At 39.9% G+C, this 18,896-nt stretch overlaps 1 protein-coding gene across 16 annotated transcripts in view; it reads left to right on the top strand.

Moving 5' to 3' along the window:
- FAT1 (FAT atypical cadherin 1) overlaps nt 1-15,749 on the top strand; it is a 142,918-nt gene extending 127,169 nt beyond the window's left edge. For 10 of the 16 annotated variants that reach the window (XM_078393963.1, XM_078393962.1, XM_078393974.1 and 7 more), the window contains 6 exons: nt 192-302; nt 2,420-3,051; nt 4,460-4,597; nt 8,460-8,519; nt 12,836-12,871; nt 14,229-15,749. In XM_078393963.1, the coding sequence (XP_078250089.1) occupies nt 192-302; nt 2,420-3,051; nt 4,460-4,597; nt 8,460-8,519; nt 12,836-12,871; nt 14,229-14,857 (1,606 nt within the window). In that variant the 3' untranslated portion in view covers nt 14,858-15,749. Of the gene's footprint in view, nt 1-191; nt 303-2,419; nt 3,052-4,459; nt 4,598-4,884; nt 4,940-8,459; nt 8,520-12,835; nt 12,872-14,228 lie in introns of all 16 variants that reach the window. The other 6 variants (XM_078393965.1, XM_073001342.2, XM_078393971.1 and 3 more) reach the window with 4 other exon arrangements.
- The last annotated feature ends 3,147 nt before the right edge of the window (nt 15,750-18,896 follow it).

Raw genomic sequence — 18,896 nt, 5'->3', positions numbered from 1 at the left:
GAAGTAAAACTCCCAGAATCCTCCAACCAACATGGCCAGTGGTCATGATAGCTAGTGAACCTTAGACTGGAAAAGTAACATTCCCAGGTTCTATTACAAACACAAGTTGGTGATGGTACTTGAAGTCATTGTTGAGATATATGTTTTTACTATGTGGAAGATCACTGAAAATATCTCTCCTATTCTTCTAGGTGTCAGATTGGTCCATACTGCAAAGACAACCCATGCAAAAATAGTGGAAAATGTATTGATAGCTTAGATGGACCTGTTTGTGAATGTGAGGCAGGTTTTCATGGTGAGAGGTTAGTAACTTTGTACCATTCATATACATGTGTGTGTGTGTATCTTTATGAAGATACTATTATGGTTGCAATAAAAGGGAGGAAATTCATTGAATCTTAGAAGTAGACTTTGCATGGAGTATTGTCGGTTTGTATTACTGTCGTAGGCTGCAGTATAAATGTATCTGTCAAAACTGGCCTTAAATTATAGTTCTGCACAGCATTCATAGTTAAAGAATGGGAGTCCACATCATTCTAATGGCGGCAGGGGGGGGAGGAGGAAGGTGGGCAGGAGGCAGAAAAATGTAGTGACTGTAGAACTTGGGAGACTGGTTTGGATGCAACACAACAACATTGTTCAGAGTTCCTGCAGTGTTGTATATGAAGTCTAGAGATTCAGTGATGTCCAACCTCTGATAGAATAAAAGAAGAAGTAAAAAGATAGCTTCCATGTCAGGATGGTTCCTAACTTTAATTATTTTTTTTTAAGTTGAGAGAACCTGTGCTTAACTGAATCAGAAGAAAGGACCTTAGAGGGGCCCTACTGGAGCAAAGCTATATATGGCCTACCTAGTCCAGCATTTTGTTCACATTGTGCCCAACCAGTTGCCTCTGCGAATATCATAAGCAGGACAGGAGTACAACAACACTTTGCTGCTCATGCCTCCAGACAGCTGCTGGGCATCCAGTGCTGCATAGCTGCTTTGCTGCTATATGGACACTAAACTTAGTCAATCATGCATTGGTGGTGTGTTTTTCTGCTAATCGGATTAACCCCTTTAAAAGTTCCAAAATAAGTACAAAGCAAAAACAAAAATAAAAAACTCGTACTACACATATATTAGAGATACTTGGGTATTTTCTTTGTTTGTCGTGGTGCCAGCATGTTAAGCGTTCAAGCAATATTGTTTCAGTAGAACAGATCTAAAGAAAAATTAATCGGTGATTAGCTTTCCTTTAAGATCTCTCTTTCATCAGGAAGAGGATTTGTACTCATGATTTTGCACTCCAGAGGGAAGAATATTTACAAGCTTAGTAATCCTTTTGTTTACATCTTAGAACAGAGGATTGCTAACACTTTGAGTAGGAAACAAGGGGGCAGTTTTGACCTGAGACTTTTCTAATGAATAACATTTCTCTGCTTGGTTTGAAATATTTTGAGTTATTTTTTCATAAATGTTTGTGTTCATGTGATTGAATGATTTTCCCAAAATGTCCAAGTAGTGGAACAATGGAAGCTCTCAAAATTCCTTGAATTCCAGAATTGCTGGATCTGGAAGGCATGGATTGAAGTACTGATTTTTATATTGGCTGCAGTCTATGGAACCAGGCTTGCGATCCTTATTAAAGAAAGAGTGATAGCTATAAACTATTGGTAGAAAAGCCTGGATGCCCTTGCAGTGCTTACTTAATGCTACATTGCATATTAGGAGCAGTATGACAATGGAACAAATTACTTTGGGAGGTAATGAGCACTCCAGCACTGAAGGCATTCAAGAGAAGATTGAGATACCATCTCTCATATCTACTTTGATTTATATTCCTGCACTGAGCAGGAGGTTGGTTTCAATGGCCATATTGGCCCCTTCCAACTCAATTATGCAATGATCATGTGAGAGCTGAGGCACCTCCTTACTCCTGTAAAGATGAAAAAAATAGTGACCGGCTCTAGCAGTCGTACATGGGTATTCGTTTCAGAAAATAGTAAGGAACATGTGGCTTTCCATATGTTTTTCCCTATAACTTCCTTCAGTTATTGCCATGTGGCTAGTGTTTAGAGTTGATGGGCCTTGCAGTCTAGCAACCTTTGGAAAGGTCCACATATTCTCCATCCCTGCCTTAGAACATCCTCTGTGGCACTGAAAACAGCTACTCCTACTTGTTGCTTACTTTCTCTTGACCATCTGTACTGCCCTGCTAATGCAAGATTTAAAAAACCCACATGAAATAATAACTTCATGAATAGTAAGGAATGAAATTAGCAGCTGACACTCCAGATTCTAAAATCAAAACTGTTTAAGCTGTGTTGTGAATGTGTATTGCACTCTCCCATTCTATTTAATAGTTTGTTACTTTGTAGTATACTATAGGTATGGTGTTAATGGTCCCTGTCCCTCATCTCTCAACATTTCTTGTAGGTGCTTGACTGACGTGGATGAATGCGTAGAAAACCCATGTCTGAACGGTGCTGTCTGTGAGAACACCTATGGCGCTTATCACTGTAACTGCAGCCATGGTTTTGGAGGAAAACATTGTGCCGAGGTTCTTAATAAATACATTTCGACTTCTTGGAATATTAGCTTAGCAGAAGTCATTGGCATCATCATCTTTATATTGGGAGTCTCCATACTGGTTGGGATCTTTGTTTTCTCTCGCCAAGTAATCAGGAGGAGGAAGAAGAAAAACCAGCCAGAACCTGAAGACAAACATATGGGAACAACAACGCCCTTCTTGCAAAGACCCTACTTTGATTCAAAACTGAATAAGAATATTTATTCTGACATTCCACCCCAGGTGCCTGTTCGTCCCATCTCATATACTCCGAGCATTCCAAGTGACTCCAGGAACAATCTGGACAGGAATTCCTTTGAGGGTTCCACCATTCCCGAACATCCAGAGTTTAGCACCTTCAATCCAGACTCTGTCCATGGCCATAGGAAAGCTGTGGCTGTCTGCAGTGTAGCCCCTAATCTGCCTCCCCCTCCTCCCTCCAACTCGCCATCTGACAGTGACTCGATACAGAAGCCTAGCTGGGATTTCGATTATGACAGTAAGCTGCCCTTTCTTTCTTTGTGTGTGTGCTGAAAATTATTTTGCTGGTAGGATAATTGAGAGTCGTGCTTTGAAACAAATGATGTGGATTCATAGAAGTGCCATTGGTAATTATTTGAAGTGCCAGCCAAACACCAGGTAACAAAATACTTCTTTTATCTGTCATGTTTCTTGACATATTCATCTGGTAGAATAGTTATATATTTGAAAGCGAAATGGGGCAATCCCAAAATAGAATTGGGTTTCTACATACTCAGAAGACTCCTTTGGGTAAGCAGAAGTATGAAAGCTGGTATACACAATACGAAACAAAACGGTAACAAACACATGGCTGGTAAGGACCTGTGAGCTTCTGGGGCTGAGGGCACAGAGATAAAAACATTGTAGAGTCAGTCATCCCCATGTCTGGAAAGGCCACTTAACAGATCCACATGAAATGCCAGAGAGAAGAATGCCTGTAGGTACCTTTTGAAGGTTGGGAACATGATGCTATGCAGTCATGACCGCACTAAAATCCTAGTATTCTCTGCTATCTTCAGTGGGCAGCTCTCACTTCCATGCTGGGATGAAGAAAAGAGATGAAAGAAACTGGGGGGCTTTGGATATGTATCTGTTTAATCTGTGTCTGAGACCTGTTCAGACATCAGAATAATAGTTTATCAGTGGAGAAAAATGAGACTGGGCAAATCAAATGAAAAAAAAATATCTCGCTCAGGCTCCTTATTGCTTGATAGTGGGTATCCAGCACTGGGGAGAAATATATTGGGAAGAATGTCTGCCCATGAGGTTAAAATGAAAAAGAAACATATTGCAACACTTTAGAAGACCAACGAGCTTTTATCTGGCATAACCTTTTGTGGGTTACAGTCCACTTGAACAGATACATAAAACTGGCACATACTCATATGCATGCTTAGCCAGGAGGAGAATGGGGGGAATAAGAAGTGCAAAAAGTCCAGACATTGTTGATAATCATAACTAGCTTCAGTAAGATCAGATACCTCCCTTCTTCTGTGCCATAGATGGAGATTTCAGAGCTGGTAATCATGGACTCAGGTCCAGCCCTTCTAAGGCCATATAGCTCAGCAAGAGTAAAACCTTGGAGAAGTGGGGAGAAAGGCATCCTCTACCTCTTTTCTGTTGTATTTCCATCCCCACACCAACCTACACACACTCTTAGGGTTGCCTTAATACGACAGGGTGCCTGTTCAAGGTTGACTGGAGCGCTAAAGAAGATTTGCTAGAGGAGCTGAACAGTACTACAACATTTTTTCCAGATTTCATTTTCCTAGCTAACTAGAGGATCAATGTGAAGTTTTGACAAGCCTTCATAGTTCTCATTTCATTTTAATGCAGAAACATGTACTCTGATTATCTCCTTCATTTTGCAATTTTCATTCTTTTAGCTAAAGTTGTAGACCTTGATTCCTGTCTATCAAAGAAGCCTCTGGAAGAAAAGGTTTCTCAGCCTTACAGTGCTAGAGAGAGCATGTCTGAAGTCCAGTCCCTTAGCTCATTCCAGTCAGAATCATGTGATGATAATGGTAAGTGGAATGCAACTGGTTGTTGATTGTTCATCTATTTCTTATTCTATACGAATGTACATGTTGCAGATATTGCAGGCTGCCTCTATAAATCATTTAAACTGGACAACATTAATGTTTAATTTTTTATGTAAAGTTAATTATATTCAGATGAAATTATCCTTTGTAAAATATTCATGATTGTGTTGAACATTTTAGAAGTTTATAATGTGAGGCTTAAATATGTTTAAAATTGGATTACAGCTTTATTTGTTTCCTCTTTTTTCCCCCCACTGCTGCTGCCTCAGCTCCCATATGGATCAGAGCAGTACTGAGTGAAAGCAGAGTATGAGGGACTTGCTTGTAAGTCTGATTATCTTAGTAACAAAGGAAGTTGTCCAACAGGGCTATGATTGAAACTTTGTTGATAATGTGGCTTATTCTATGATAAGGAGCAAGGGTATGCCAAATCTCTAGGCATGGAAAACATTCCACCTCATAGAATCAGATCCTGTTCTTTAATGACATTTCTATGAAAAAGAAAGAGAGAAACATTATAGAAATTACCCTGCCCCATCAAAAGCACTCCCATGAACTTGCTCTTTGTCATAATTTGGCCTGTATTTACTTAATATTCCACTGAAATTAACTGCAAAACCTATTGGTCACTATTTCATTATAAAGTCTAGAAGAATAATTGGCAGTTTTAAAACACACAATAACTCCTGCTCATTTAAAATGCCCTGCCCAGTGATTTCACTGTAATAACCTGTTACTTATGTTTACGTAAAACTTCCTTTGATTACTTTACAGAAAAAAGTAAGTTTTGCTGGTCACTAGCACTTTCAGTGAAATTTCTGTGTTTGTTGTGTGTCTGTATGTGTGAGTTGGTGATTTTCACAATGTGGTGAAAGAAACTTTAATAAAAAATGTAAAATAGAAGCTGTATTTTGAAATACCTTTTCTTCTAACTTTGTATCAGCTAGTATCTATTGTTCTGTTCTATGTGGTTGATCACAAGTTGCAAATAAATCAGTATGATATTGTGTGTGGTAAGAAAGGAGTGCAAACAGGAAAAGCCATTATTGAAGATCATAACTGGAAAATAATTGTGTGGCTGTAAGCATGATATTTGACTTGTTCACTGTCTCTGTTAATTGATTAATTAAAACCACAGAAATATAGGAAATAATTTAGTCAATCATTTGAAATCATTCCTCTCATCACAACTTAGCTTTTTTACCCAGATAGCCCTGCTTCTTTCTCTGTGTTGATCAGCCAGCCATTTTCATTTTTCCATTTCTTCCAATAACACTTAACTCCTCCTCTCTCTAGGCTCTGTGTGAATTTTTGCTCTACTCTATGTCTTAGACTCTCTTTTCCTCAAGTTTTTGGAATTTTTTTCTCCCAAGCCCCACATTCCAATTTCCACTTCATGTTTGTGCTTACCATTAGACATGGGATATTTTCCCAGATGCCAGACTTTCCCCCTCCCTCAACCAGCAGATCCACTCATCACTTGTCATGCGGCGTTCATGGCCGATGTTCTCATTGCACCAATCACAGAAGCAGTCTGGCCAGTCCTTCCCTGTCTCTTCACACAACCACCCTCTCCAGCGAAGAGGTGGGATGATGAGTCTCCCCGTGCAGTTATTGAGCAGTCAGCTGTGCAGGGGAGTGGGGACTTGCCAACCGGGCTACTTCCAGAATTAGTGTCACAAGATCAAAACTAGCCATGTCATGTGTGCCGCACGGCAAGCAGTGAGTTGACTTGTCGGTTTGCGGGGAGAATCTGGTTTTCCCAGCCACCTCTAGTGCTGATATTCATATTTGTACCCAAGGTAAAGGTTAAGGTTCCCCTTGACAATTTTTGTCTAGTCGTGTTCAACTCTAGGGGGCGGTGCTCATCCCCGTTTCCAAGCCATAGAGCCAGCGTTGTTTTTTTTTGTCCGAAGACAATCTTCCGTGGTCACATGGCCAGTGCAACTTAGACACAGAACGCTGTTACCTTCCCACCGAGGTGGTCCCTATTTATCTACTCGCATTTGCATGCTTTCGAACCGCTAGGTTGGCGGGAGCTGGGACAAGCGACGGGTGCTCACTCCATCGCGTGGATTCGATCTTACGACTGCTTGGTCTTCTGACCCTGCAGCACAGGCTTCTGCGGTTTAGCCCACAGCGCCACCATGTCCCTCTATTTGTACCCTAGGTATACGAATATAGATACCCCACATCTGCTTACCATCTCTGCTGTATAGCCTACTTCCAGCTTCTGTGCCTTGTGATTCCCTTTCCTCTACAATTTCTGCCTCATCCCATGAAGATAGCCTGTACCCTACATTAGGGGCCAAAAGAAGCACAGAACTGCTGTATATACCAGAGCTTGGGGAAAAAAATTGGGGGAGTAGCAGAAACTGTGATTCCCAGAAGCTTCCAGCTAGCATGGCATGTCCTAGTCTCAGATTCTTGGCTCTCTACCCACCATCCTACACCGGGTGCTTGCTTCCCTCACAACTTGCTGTCTTTCATGTAAGACCACTCAGAACTATTGTAAGCAGTTCCATCTTAGGAGCTCTGCCAACATTCTATTTATTCTTCTTTTCCTTTTTGAAGTTATATTTTATGCAAACATGCCACACAATGGATGCGGGGTAAGGAGTAGTGCTAATAACCAAGGAAGTAATACATAAGAATTTAAAGGTAAAAATCAAGTAGTAATTAGCTACCGGAGTAGGCCCATTGACTCATTGGAATTTATGGAGGAGCTGACTCACCAGTTCTTGACTGATTCTAAGGGCCTACTCTGCTCGCAGTTTAATACTGGATTTCAGCCACTAGAAAATAAAGCTCCAGTAAATAAGAAATTGCCATTAGATTGATGCTACCAGCAGCCCCAATCCTGGAGGTGGCAATCTGGCAGCATTTTTTTACTATTAAAATGTTCCCCACCATTTCAAAGCTCCCAAAGGGGTAAAAGGGAGCCCTGGAATCTAAAAGGAGGAAGATAGGAAGATTTAATTTACTTTTAAGTGCTTCAAGTTCCTGATCCAGGTTATGTGGTAAATAGTTATGTGAGCAAGATTTTGCCTGTTCATTCTTAAAACAGATTCCTTTCATGGAATTGAGGTAGGATATATAGTTTCCATGGATTTTGATCTAGCCTCTGCAGTCCTTTAAAAATCAGGTTTTCCTGTCAGTAGACTTAAAGATGATCCATGGAACATGACTGAAGACTAATTCACACTTAAAAAAAAAAAAAAAAAAAGTATGTACAGCAGATCAGTTAGTGAATGATCTATGTCCACTTTTGTGTATGTTTCGCCCCCCCCCCAAAGACATCAGCAGAAACCACACAAATAATTGGGCCTGTTTATCTGTGTTTATTGAAAAATGGCCATGCAAATCCATATGCGCCATTCATAATTGACATACTGTTCAAGCACTATGCGCTAAGTCCATTCCCAAGTACAGTACTAAGAGTGAGAGTGAGCCCTATTGTTTCTTAATGTGCATGTAAGTTCATCTTTACAATTGATTTCAAATTCTCACTGCCATTATAAACTAGTCCAACCTGCCTGTTTATATTTGTGGGGGCCAGAGTGTGTTCAGATCAAAGAGGCAAAGGCTTTGGATATTTCTGTCTTGTCAAAACAGTGTTAATAGTGCCAAGATCTAGTTGCCAGTGTAACCCAGTGTAAACAACACATGCCTACTACCAGTAGAAATGTTTCATTAGTTAGATTATATGCCACTGTACAAGGATGTGTTAGCATGAAGTTTGTTTTTCTTGACATGTTTTTTAATATGCCATGTGAAACTGTTGCTAATCATAGGTTGTTGTTTTCTCTTTGTTTTAATTTGCTCCTCCCATACTTTTTACAAGCTTCCCTAGTGACTGTAATACACCTTGTCAATGCTGTTGTTGACTCGGTGGGAAAAGAAGGTATATAGTTTTCACTTTTATTTACTGCCTGGGCAGAACATTGCATGTTTTTGTCTTCTTGTAACGTATTAATAAATAGATGATTATAAGACAGTATAATGCAAGTGTGCTCATAATCACGGTCATACACACACACCTATTACCATTTGCCTTTTTATTAGCAGGGTGCCAGGTGTGTCTCTGTGTGCTGTATGTGCTCCATATAATCACAAATGGAAATCATATTTAGACATTAGTAAAGAGTATACACTCAAGTAATTGTCTGAAAAAGAAATCTTGTTGTAACTGGAGGTTCCATGTGTGAGGCAAACTTCCAATTGTTCTGTATTCTGGCTTCTTAGTAGAGCCTCCACAATTACAGCAGAAGGTTCCTAGATAGTCACTTTACTATGAGGAAACTAACCACAGAGGCAGTTAAAACTAGTGTAGCCTTATTTGTTCAGGTCTCATGAATGAGAGTTGATGCTGTTGTGAAACTTGCATCAGCAGGGCTCAGGCAATGCAAAACTGTAAAGGATTTTGTTGGTGGCTCTTTGACAGCAGATGGGCATCCAGCAATCTTAAGAAGTATAACAGTATATTATAAGGGAATACAATTTACACCCTTACTGATGTTCCATAATATATGGGAACTACCATCTAGATCCCAAAACATCAATTTGATCTTGACTTAAAGTAAAGATTAAAAGCACTCCAAACTAGATGGGAAGAAAATAATTCTGTTAATACTGACCAGAATCCAATTTATAAAGGTTTTCTGTAACTTACTGTGGCTAATTGCAGCTAATTGACAAGGTACCGGGGTATGTCTTGAGTGCATACTTAGACACTTGATCAGGCATATCACTCAGATGAGTCCCTCATCTATTAGCTACAGCTATGCAAGTCTGATGTGAACACCTATAGGATTCTAGCTGTTGTTGCATATTTCCTTCTAGTAAAGTAGGGAAAGGGGACAATTGGCAGGATCAGCGCTACATGGAGTCAGTACAGCTGTTGAAAGTTTTCTAGGATATCAGGGAGAGCTGGAGATCTATAAGAATTATGAAAACAAAGTGTTTTCTAGACAGTTTCTAACTTAAATTTTTGTTCTCCCATTAATTTAATGGATGGCCCCTAGCATCCAGGACATGTTCTTATTTCTTCTAATAATTTTGATGATAATATGCATAATTTACAGGATTTTTAGCAATTTTTGAATGATGTGCGGAACGTGAAACATCCAGGAAAAGCTACATAATAGCAATAAAGTAGGTGGAGAAAACTGTCTGATCCTTGCACTAATTCTAAAAAACAAGGGTGGGCAATACCTTTATTGGGCTACTAACCTATTAAACACAAGCAACCATTTGAGAGAGTGGTAGGAGAAGCAGAATAGTTTTGAAATTCCTGACCAGATGTGCAGTGTCTGGGTCTGAGTTAGACTAATGCCTCAGAATGGAAACTGCAAGCTTATTGTATCAGCATAAGGCCTCAGGTCCCCCCTCAGGCAATCCTAAGATGAATTGACTTTCCATGTCTCTGTAGACAAAGGGTTTGCTACTCACCTAGAACATTCTCCATTTGCCTTGTGTTGAAGCATACAGCTCCCATTTGGCTAGGAACAGAGGCACACAGAGATGTGGCAACTCACATACAGTATATTAAATTTATTTGACACACTAGGCAGTAAGAACAATTGTCAGGAGGAGGAATAATGTGATACTGTAACATTTTGCTAGCTCAGAATTCTTGTTTCTCTTTTCAATGATAACAAGAATACTACAATCTAAAATTGAAAGGGGGGAAGTATTCATGTATTTCTGTCATGTATGTGCACCAAAAATGTTTTTAGTTCTACTATACTGGCATACCTCGGTTTACGCATTTAATGCATTCTCTGGGATGTTTCATAATGGAAAAAAATTGCAAACTGAAACACTGTTTCCCGTAAGAATGCATGCACTGGAGCGGCATTATAAACCTCCCAGGTGCAATGCAAACTTGCTTTGTATTGTGGAAAAAAATTGTAAACAGAGGCATTATTTTCAATGAATTTTTGTTCGTAAACCAAAAATTACGTTAACCGAGGCGTTTGTAAACCGAGGTAGTATTATTATATATACAAGTTCATCTCTTTGTATTAGTGCGTTGGTTGAGACAACCACTTACAGCATACCAGCGCCTTAAAGTTATCTTAACTGTGTGGAGATATCAAACAATATCTCCCCATTTTCCTGAAATGTCAGGTAGTGGCAAGTGGGTGGCCGTTCCTTAATTGGCCATGAGACCAGACTCTACAAATAAGCCCTGGCTAGCTGATTAGGGCAGGGTGTGGGCAATTGGGGCCATCCTGACGTTGTTGGATTACAACTCAGTACTTCTCCATAGATGCTGTGCTGACCAAAGTTGTTACAGCTCAGCAACATCTGGAGGGACCCAGTCGTCCACCTGAGGATTGCAATGGCCATATGGACTATGAGGGCACCTTGTATAGTTATCTACCAAAAAAGGTGTATTGGATATTCATAGTTCCTTCAGGGGTGGTCTGGACAAACCAAAGAAATGGAACATTCTGTGTGCATGGTGTCTTTATGGTTAACTCTACATTGAATAATTGCCAAAAGATACAGTTGTGACTCCTACTGTTAAATTTTGTTCTGGAGTTCATGCCATTCATATAGAATAAAAACAGGAGATGATGAGCCCTAGGTATTTTTAGGATAATATTTTATGCCAGAGCAACCCAACAGAAAAAGAAGAGAGAAGTGGAAATGTGGGTAAACAAAGAATAGGCAGTAGTTTCATGTAATGGATTTAGGCTTGACTACTGGCTTCATTGCAGCAGGCAATCTGAACTGAAGTCAGGACCATACATAATAAAGGGACGCAGAGATATTTCCCATATGCTAACAGTCTCCTTCTCTTGAGTGTGGATCCTTGCATAGCCAAAATGTGCGGATGTCTGTGCACAAGCATGTCCATGCATGTATACATACACAAAGAAAGAGGAAATCTCAGTAGACTGGGCAGGTGGGGAGGGATCCTAGGTTTTTCACAATTGCAGCAAGGGGAGAAAAAGAGGTTAGGAACTTTTTAAAAAAATCCTAAGTGTAGGATTGGCTGATGAGGGCTCAGCATGCTCAGTGCCATAGTGGGTTGGCCTGCTGCAAAGAACGTGCAGGGCCAAATGCGGAAAGGAGAAAGACACATCAAGTTGCTGTTTTCATTCGACACAACAAATGCATTCACTCAGTCTGCTACACACCTTCTCAAGACAAAATACATAGACCAGTCTCCCACGCATAATGATTATTCATGTGTGACTTACAATGCAAGGCTTTTGTCAAAGAAGCATTTGCCAAGTCTTAATTGTCATGCCTGGAATGGCCACAGTATAATGGTTTGTAATTTTCTCACTACCCAGATGCCTCTCTCACACACACGCTCATTGCAAGTCAAAGGTAGGAAAAATCACCTTGAGGACTACAACCCCAAAGTTCCTTTAGCCAGTTACTTTTCTAAACTGTACCTCACAGAACCCATCAGCAAACATGACTTGGAGCTTTCTGAGGGACTCTGCATATTACAGGCCAAGAAGAGTAACTGTTTCCATTACTTGCAGCCATTGGCTTGGAATCAGATTGAAGAAGAACCTTCTGTTGTCAAAAACGTGTGTCTGTTTTTCCCCCATATCTAAATTGCTTTGTGGGGTGAGGAGAGGAGGCTGCAGATCTGTTAGCAAGGGCTTTTAAATCTATATCCCTGGTTTCCCATCCTTGATCTAAACTATGCTTTTTTTATATAACCCATTGAGTTGTAAACTGTGTTTAAACTTTTAAAAAAAAATCAGAAAATGCTAGAATTTAGCCACAAGGATTCAAAACAAATACATGTGTTAAAAGATACCAGGTAATCCATACCCAATCAAGGATGTGTGCAGCTCTGCTGTTTGCTCAGAAGTTACCTTAAGGCACCTCCATCCTCATATCCAGGCACTGCTCTTGCTCAAGATCCCAAGTCATTCAGCTAACGTGTGCAGTCAGCACTTTATATTGATTAAACCTCTTTTGAAACTGAGGAGAACTTGTGTAATGCATATGTGATGTGGCCACTTGGTTACAGTCCTGGGCAACGCCTAAGTACCTCAGCTTTAAACTATTGTTACCTTCTCTTAACTATAATAGATAAAATAGAGCAGCATAGCTCTGTGTCATTACCATAACCATCATGTAAGTTTTTGCTCTTTTAGGGCATGACAAGTATTTGAAATGTTTGGTTCCTAACTGCCCATATTTTCTTCCTTCTTCTTTTTTTTTTCATTTTGCCATCCTAAGAGTCTTTTGCTGTTCCTGACCTGAGCAGTTCAAGAGGTGACGTCTGCATGTAGTTGTGCATTGGTATTCACTGAGATGTTCCTGTTAATATTTGCCCCCAGCACTAACTTCCCCTTGGTTGTTTGCTCCGTGTGTTTGTACATTGATTTCTGCAGTTTACTACACTTGAAAAGGTTTTGCAGTTCTGCCCCCTTTTTAGACAACAGCAAGAAACTTAGTGTAATGCATTAGAGTTTGGGCCAGTCGGTTTCCAACAAAATATATTTTCGATTTACAACGCAAAAACAATTTTGCATGGTTGGCTTAACATTTTTTGACATTATGTTTTCACATTTGAATGCTTGAATGTCTTTACTAATAGCATTGTTGTTTTTTTCAAATCAATATTCAGTTGTACTTCCAGTTCTAATACTTACTATAAAGCTGATGGGCAGTAATTAATCTCGTTACTACCAAGCATTAAACATGCTGCGTGAGCTACAAACCCTCAGTTTATTGGCCTCAATTTCCATGAAGTTGAGTGTGCTTTCAGACTACTGATGGGCAGATTGGTGTATCAGTTTTGCGTGTCTGCTGTTCAGGCTTAACTCTATTACATTTCTGTACCATTCCCTGCACTTTTAAAACAGCCCAAATGAATTTTCCCTGAAATACCCATTTTAGAACCAGTTTTCCCTATTATACTTTCTTTAACCCCATCAAGGAATTCAGAAAACTGCATAATGCAGAGGATAACTATTCCAGTTCAGTTATTAGAAAAGTGACAATTTGGTTGGCTTGCCTGAAAATGCAGACCAAAGAAAAGTCTCCCTTCTCTTTCTATTGAGTGGATGGAACGGGTTTAGCACAGCTATTTTAGTTCCATTGAGTTAAGTGAGCTAATTCTGTGGTTCTTAGTTGAGAGTAAGTACCATTGACCTCATTGGGATTTTGTTCTGAGTAGATACAGGTTAAATCAAGTTTTTGCCTTTCTTCCAATTGGGACTGTGGGAGACTAAAATGTTTACAGATTGTACATTCATTTAAAAAGAAGTGATCTGAGTTATCGGTTGCCGTCCTTCAGCTACTTTAGTGGAACCAGATAAGCTACTGGACACCTTGAGTCAAATAAAGAACCATTTTCTGCCTTTGTGTATCAGCTTCTTTGTTAGGGTGAATTATGTTGACGTTACAGCTAATTCCGACTTCGGTAATATAATAAGCTATCTACTGCATGACACACTGTGAACCTGTGGTTGTAACACTGAATGCCTTCCTTAACCTTGGGGGCAGATTGCTTCAGTTGTGCTTGTGCCCTTAATCATTGGTGGTTGTCTTGTCTTCGTGCTGTGTATCCACACCACTTCCCATTGCAGGGAAGATACTGAAACCCATTTTTGTTTTTGTGGTGCAGGCTATCACTGGGATACCTCTGACTGGATGCCCAATGTCCAACTGCCTGGCATACAGGAATATCCAACCTATGAGGTGGTTGAGGAGCCGGCACCCTTGTACACGGATCCAAATTCTATCGATGCAGACTACTACCCAGGAGGTTATGACATCGAGAGTGACTTCCCACCTCCCCCGGATGACTTCCCAGTGCCTGATGATCTGCCACCATTGCCACCAGAGTACAGTGATCAGTTTGACTCAGTACAGCCATCCAGGAACATGTCTGGTGTTGGTAGTTTGGAGTCTTCAGCGAGGAGCAGGCAAAGATTCAACCTCAACCAGTACCTTCCCCATCACTATCCTTCAGACATGTCTGAACCTCAAAACACAACCAATGGAGTCTCCAGTAATTACCGAGAACCTTGTGCTCCCTACACTGTAGGGTACGCTACTCGAGACTTTGAAGCACCCCCCGTAGACAACATGTCCATGTCTGTGTACGCTTCCACGGCTTCATGCTCCGATGTGTCAGCATGCTGCGAAATGGAGTCTGAAGTCATGATGAGTGACTATGAGAGTGGAGACGACGGACATTTTGAAGAGGTGGTCATTCCTCCACTTGATCCTCAGCAGCACACAGAAGTCTGACACTCTTCCTCAATAAAAGTGCCTGGATGTTAATGTACTTAAAAAAAAAAAAGATTCTAGCGAAATCTTGGAGAGCCCCTCCTCCTCCCTTAGCAGTGCTTGAGTGCTTTTGTTTCAGTGAGCTAAAACTGGCATGGCTGCACTGGACCACATAGCTCATCTCAACCTATTAACTGATTTTTCCATTGCCTGACCCTCCTACAGTTGGACTGATCACAGGTCCCCCATTGGCTGTGCCATTCCCCTCACCCAGTGTTTTTTGTATCTTCATTGTCTATGTTAAAGAAATAAAGCAAAAACACGTACCATTTCCTCATTTTAGCATGATATATGTATTTATATCTTTCAAGAACAAATCATTTTTATCATATCTCTTTTTTTGTAAATTTTTATGTACAGTTTTAATTTCAGTAATTTTAACTAGATTTTTGTAGATAATTTCCAAATTTGAGTTCCACTGATTTAGTGGTGTTTAATGTGCCGTCTAAACAACTCCCTGCATCTACTAGGTTTCATGACCTTCAGGAATGAAGTAAAATATCACTATTTTTGTTTATCATCACGGGTGTTTGACATTTCATTTATACATTTCAGTGTATTCAGGCATTTCCAAGTGTACATAATTTCCAGCTGTAAAAGATGACTGATATTTTCCCAGCAGAAAATGTGGAAATGGCCTTCATGGGTTTCTGTACTCTAGAGCAGTAAACATTTTTTCGTTTCTTGAAAAGTGTTTTGGGGCCCACCACATACCTGTTTAGAACCAAAACCACACCTTGGCACAGTTTTTATAGTGTCTGTATATTTGTGATGCAATGGTCTTGTAAAGGTTTTTACTGAAATCTACCATTAGCCAGTCTTTCTTACTGACAATAAATTATTAATAAAATAATTCAGCTTTGTCTTCTATATCTCATCTCTAATATACAGGTTTAATATTGCAGATTCCATTGCTTTAATGGGTGGCACGGGTAAAACAAGTAATCCTTAAAACTATGCAGCACATGTCCACCAGGTGGCACTGTGAGCCTGCTTAATGGTTGGGATGACTCGGGGAGCTTGGATAGAATGAATGGAGCTCCTGTTTAAAGATGAACATAACATTTTACTCCTCTGGTTCCTGTTTAAATGCACTGAATTTAGTACTGTAGTAAAATTACTTTTTTTTCCTCCTGGAACATAATTGTTTCCAGCATTTACTTGAAAGGTCACTAATGTGTTAGCAACTTATAATGATTCCAAGAAATTCTATTTCTTTCAACTGCTGCCTCAATCCTCAGGTTTTAGTTTATTCAATGCTTGTCGTGTAGTTCTTTCCCAGTGGTTCACAAACTTAGGGCTCCAGTTGTTCTTAGATCATAACTCCCTCAAGCCTTAGTACGGCCAATGATTGCGACTTCTGGGATTTACAGCCTGAGAATGTCTGGGACCTCATATTTAAGAACCAATGAGTTTTTGAAAAAGAACCTCAGTGTTGTTTGATTCCCAGTGAAAACATGATCATACTTACGATGTGCATAGAGCTTCAGGAATCTAATGGGCCAATCACAAGACTTTCTGCCTCTGGACAGAACATGTGAAGCATTTGCCCAGGGTTGTTATTCTTGCACCAAACAATCATAATGCTAGTCCTCTGGAAGAATTAAGCACATCACAAGCATCATAAGGAACTTCATTTTCCAAGTTGATTTTAAAAATGTACATACTGTAGTAGGTTGTCTGCCCTTTCCATTTTAAAAACACAGTAAATGAAGCCTAGCTGGCTGGGTAGCTCAGTGAGTTACGTTATCTCACATCAGAGACAGAGGCTAGGAGTTCCACTCCCCAGTGTGCTTTCTGGAAGAAGAGCCAGCCTGTGTAGCCTTGGACAAGCTGTACTGTTCCAGAGCACCTTTCAGAAGAAGGGAATAGTAAACCAGTTCTAAGTATTTTAGAAATCCCTGGAAAGGTTTGCCATAACCCAGAACTGACTTGATGGCACAATCAATTAGCTATCTCATACTTAAATAATACTTGTCATGCCCTTCTAATGCTTCAAAAACACTATCAAAGTAATTTGTTGTTATTCTATACAGCAGTGGTCCCCAACCTTGGGCCTCCAGATGTCTTGGACTACAACTCCCAAAAACTTTCTCCACCACCTCTGCTGGCCAGGATATCTGGGAGCTGAAGTCCAAGAACATCTGGAGCCCCAAGGTTGGGGACCACTGCTATACAGTACAAGGCAAGGCAAGGCTGTTTGTGAAAAAATGAGAACAGCTATAAAGCTCACAGTCATATTTTAGGGTAAACTTACTACCAGTTGTATATGTTTCAACCCTTTAGACTGGAGGGTGGGGGAACATACTGGAATTGGGGAAGTCCTGGGTGGTGTCATGGGGAGAGAAGCGTGGTCTCTAGGGAAGCCCACAGGACCAGATTGGGTTTCCCTCCTTGCCCTACAATTCACAGGAATAACTTGACAACTGTGACTTAGCTTTTAGCTGGTATTGGAAGAAGCCCATTATTAAAAGGAAGCATTCCAAGAGCAGTTTGGGATCTACAGAGGCAGTCAGTTACATGGCTAACACAGCTGAGTGTAGTGAAGGCTGTTCAAATGAGTGGGTTCATGTATGCTTTTTTACCCTGTGTTGGGCTGGCTGAATTTTGCATTAAATATCCTTTCCAAACTATTGTGGTTTGCCATTTCTTTCCAATACATGATTTGCATCAGGTTTGTTTTCACTTTGAACTTTCAGGGCACAAAGTTTTGCTAAGCAAGCCCATTTGAACTAAAGTCACAATTTCCAACGGTATTGAATTTCCCTGTGCATTTTGCATTTCCATTAAAGAAATTTTTAAGAACAGTTATGAAAGTTTTGTTTTGTTCGCTGTGCTTAAATTTTGATTTGGTCATGGGTGTAAGTAATAGATTTTTCTAAACACAATGTGCTAACAGTATTTGGAAAAATCTCATGTGTCAGTATGTTTGATTAATCATTTTGTTGAAGTTTGCAGTCATGCATAAATATGAAGACAGAAACACCCATAGTGCTCATAGTTACCTAACATTTGCTTTAACTTTTGCTCCAACCTCTCTCTTGACTCTAAGCTAATTCCTTTACAGTAAACTGGATTCATTCTGATACTAATCCGCTTTCAGTCTTACCATACATGGGTTTTGTGAATTACATTTGCATGGGGAAAATGCTGATGTTGCACTACAAAATTACAATGTAACACATTACACAAATGTTACATGTTTTCTAATATGAGTTATTGATACATCACACCTGAAAGCATGTTTCCTCAAAGCAAGCTCTTGTACTAGGCAACACACCAGAGCAGCTCATAGGTAGCACTCACTTTGGAGTTTGGACATAAGCATTGGGGTGATCCAGAGAATATTTGGGGAGTACATTGCACGTTATATTGTAGTTTATTATTCAGTGTGGTGTCTTCCAAATGACTGAATTCACATTAATTCATTCCTGATAAGCTTGAATGTATATGCTTTGCTTGTACAGTGATTAGCATTTATTAAGATCTGTGTTAATCTCCAGAATGAATTAGAAATCATGAGCTAGAAATGCAGTTCCATTCTTATTTTTGTTCTGCAGATTTTTTTTTCATGTGTTCCTAAGACAGTTCATAATTCTGCCAAAACCCATTACAACGGTTGGTGTTAGAGCAGAGTACAATTCTGAACAAGTGCTCGGACCCAGTTTGAATGTTCCATGGATGGAAGGGTGTGTGTTTTTTTTTCACAGAAGAACCAGGGAAGGATCCAGCAGAAATTGGCAGCTGGAGGAAAGGGATGGAGAGGTTATCTTTGCTGAGACCACTTGAAACTCCCTGAATTGCCATTTCTGCAGCTTCAGAGGGTTCCCTTATTCTCTTTTAAAAAATATTTTATTGTATTTTTTCTACTTTTTGATCTGTTGCAACCAGAGTGATTTATTACAATATATTCCATTCATTTAATTTAATACTCTCTAACATAGTATTGATCTAATCTATTCTATTTAAATTGATGTAGATTTCATCCACGTATAAAGAG

The sequence above is a fragment of the Pogona vitticeps genome, chromosome 5 (genome assembly GCF_051106095.1).
Source record: "Pogona vitticeps strain Pit_001003342236 chromosome 5, PviZW2.1, whole genome shotgun sequence".
In the NCBI taxonomy this organism is placed as follows: Eukaryota; Metazoa; Chordata; class Lepidosauria; order Squamata; family Agamidae; genus Pogona; species Pogona vitticeps.
The sequence above is the reverse complement of the archived record's forward strand: the minus strand, read 5'-3'. Positions and strand labels throughout refer to the sequence as shown.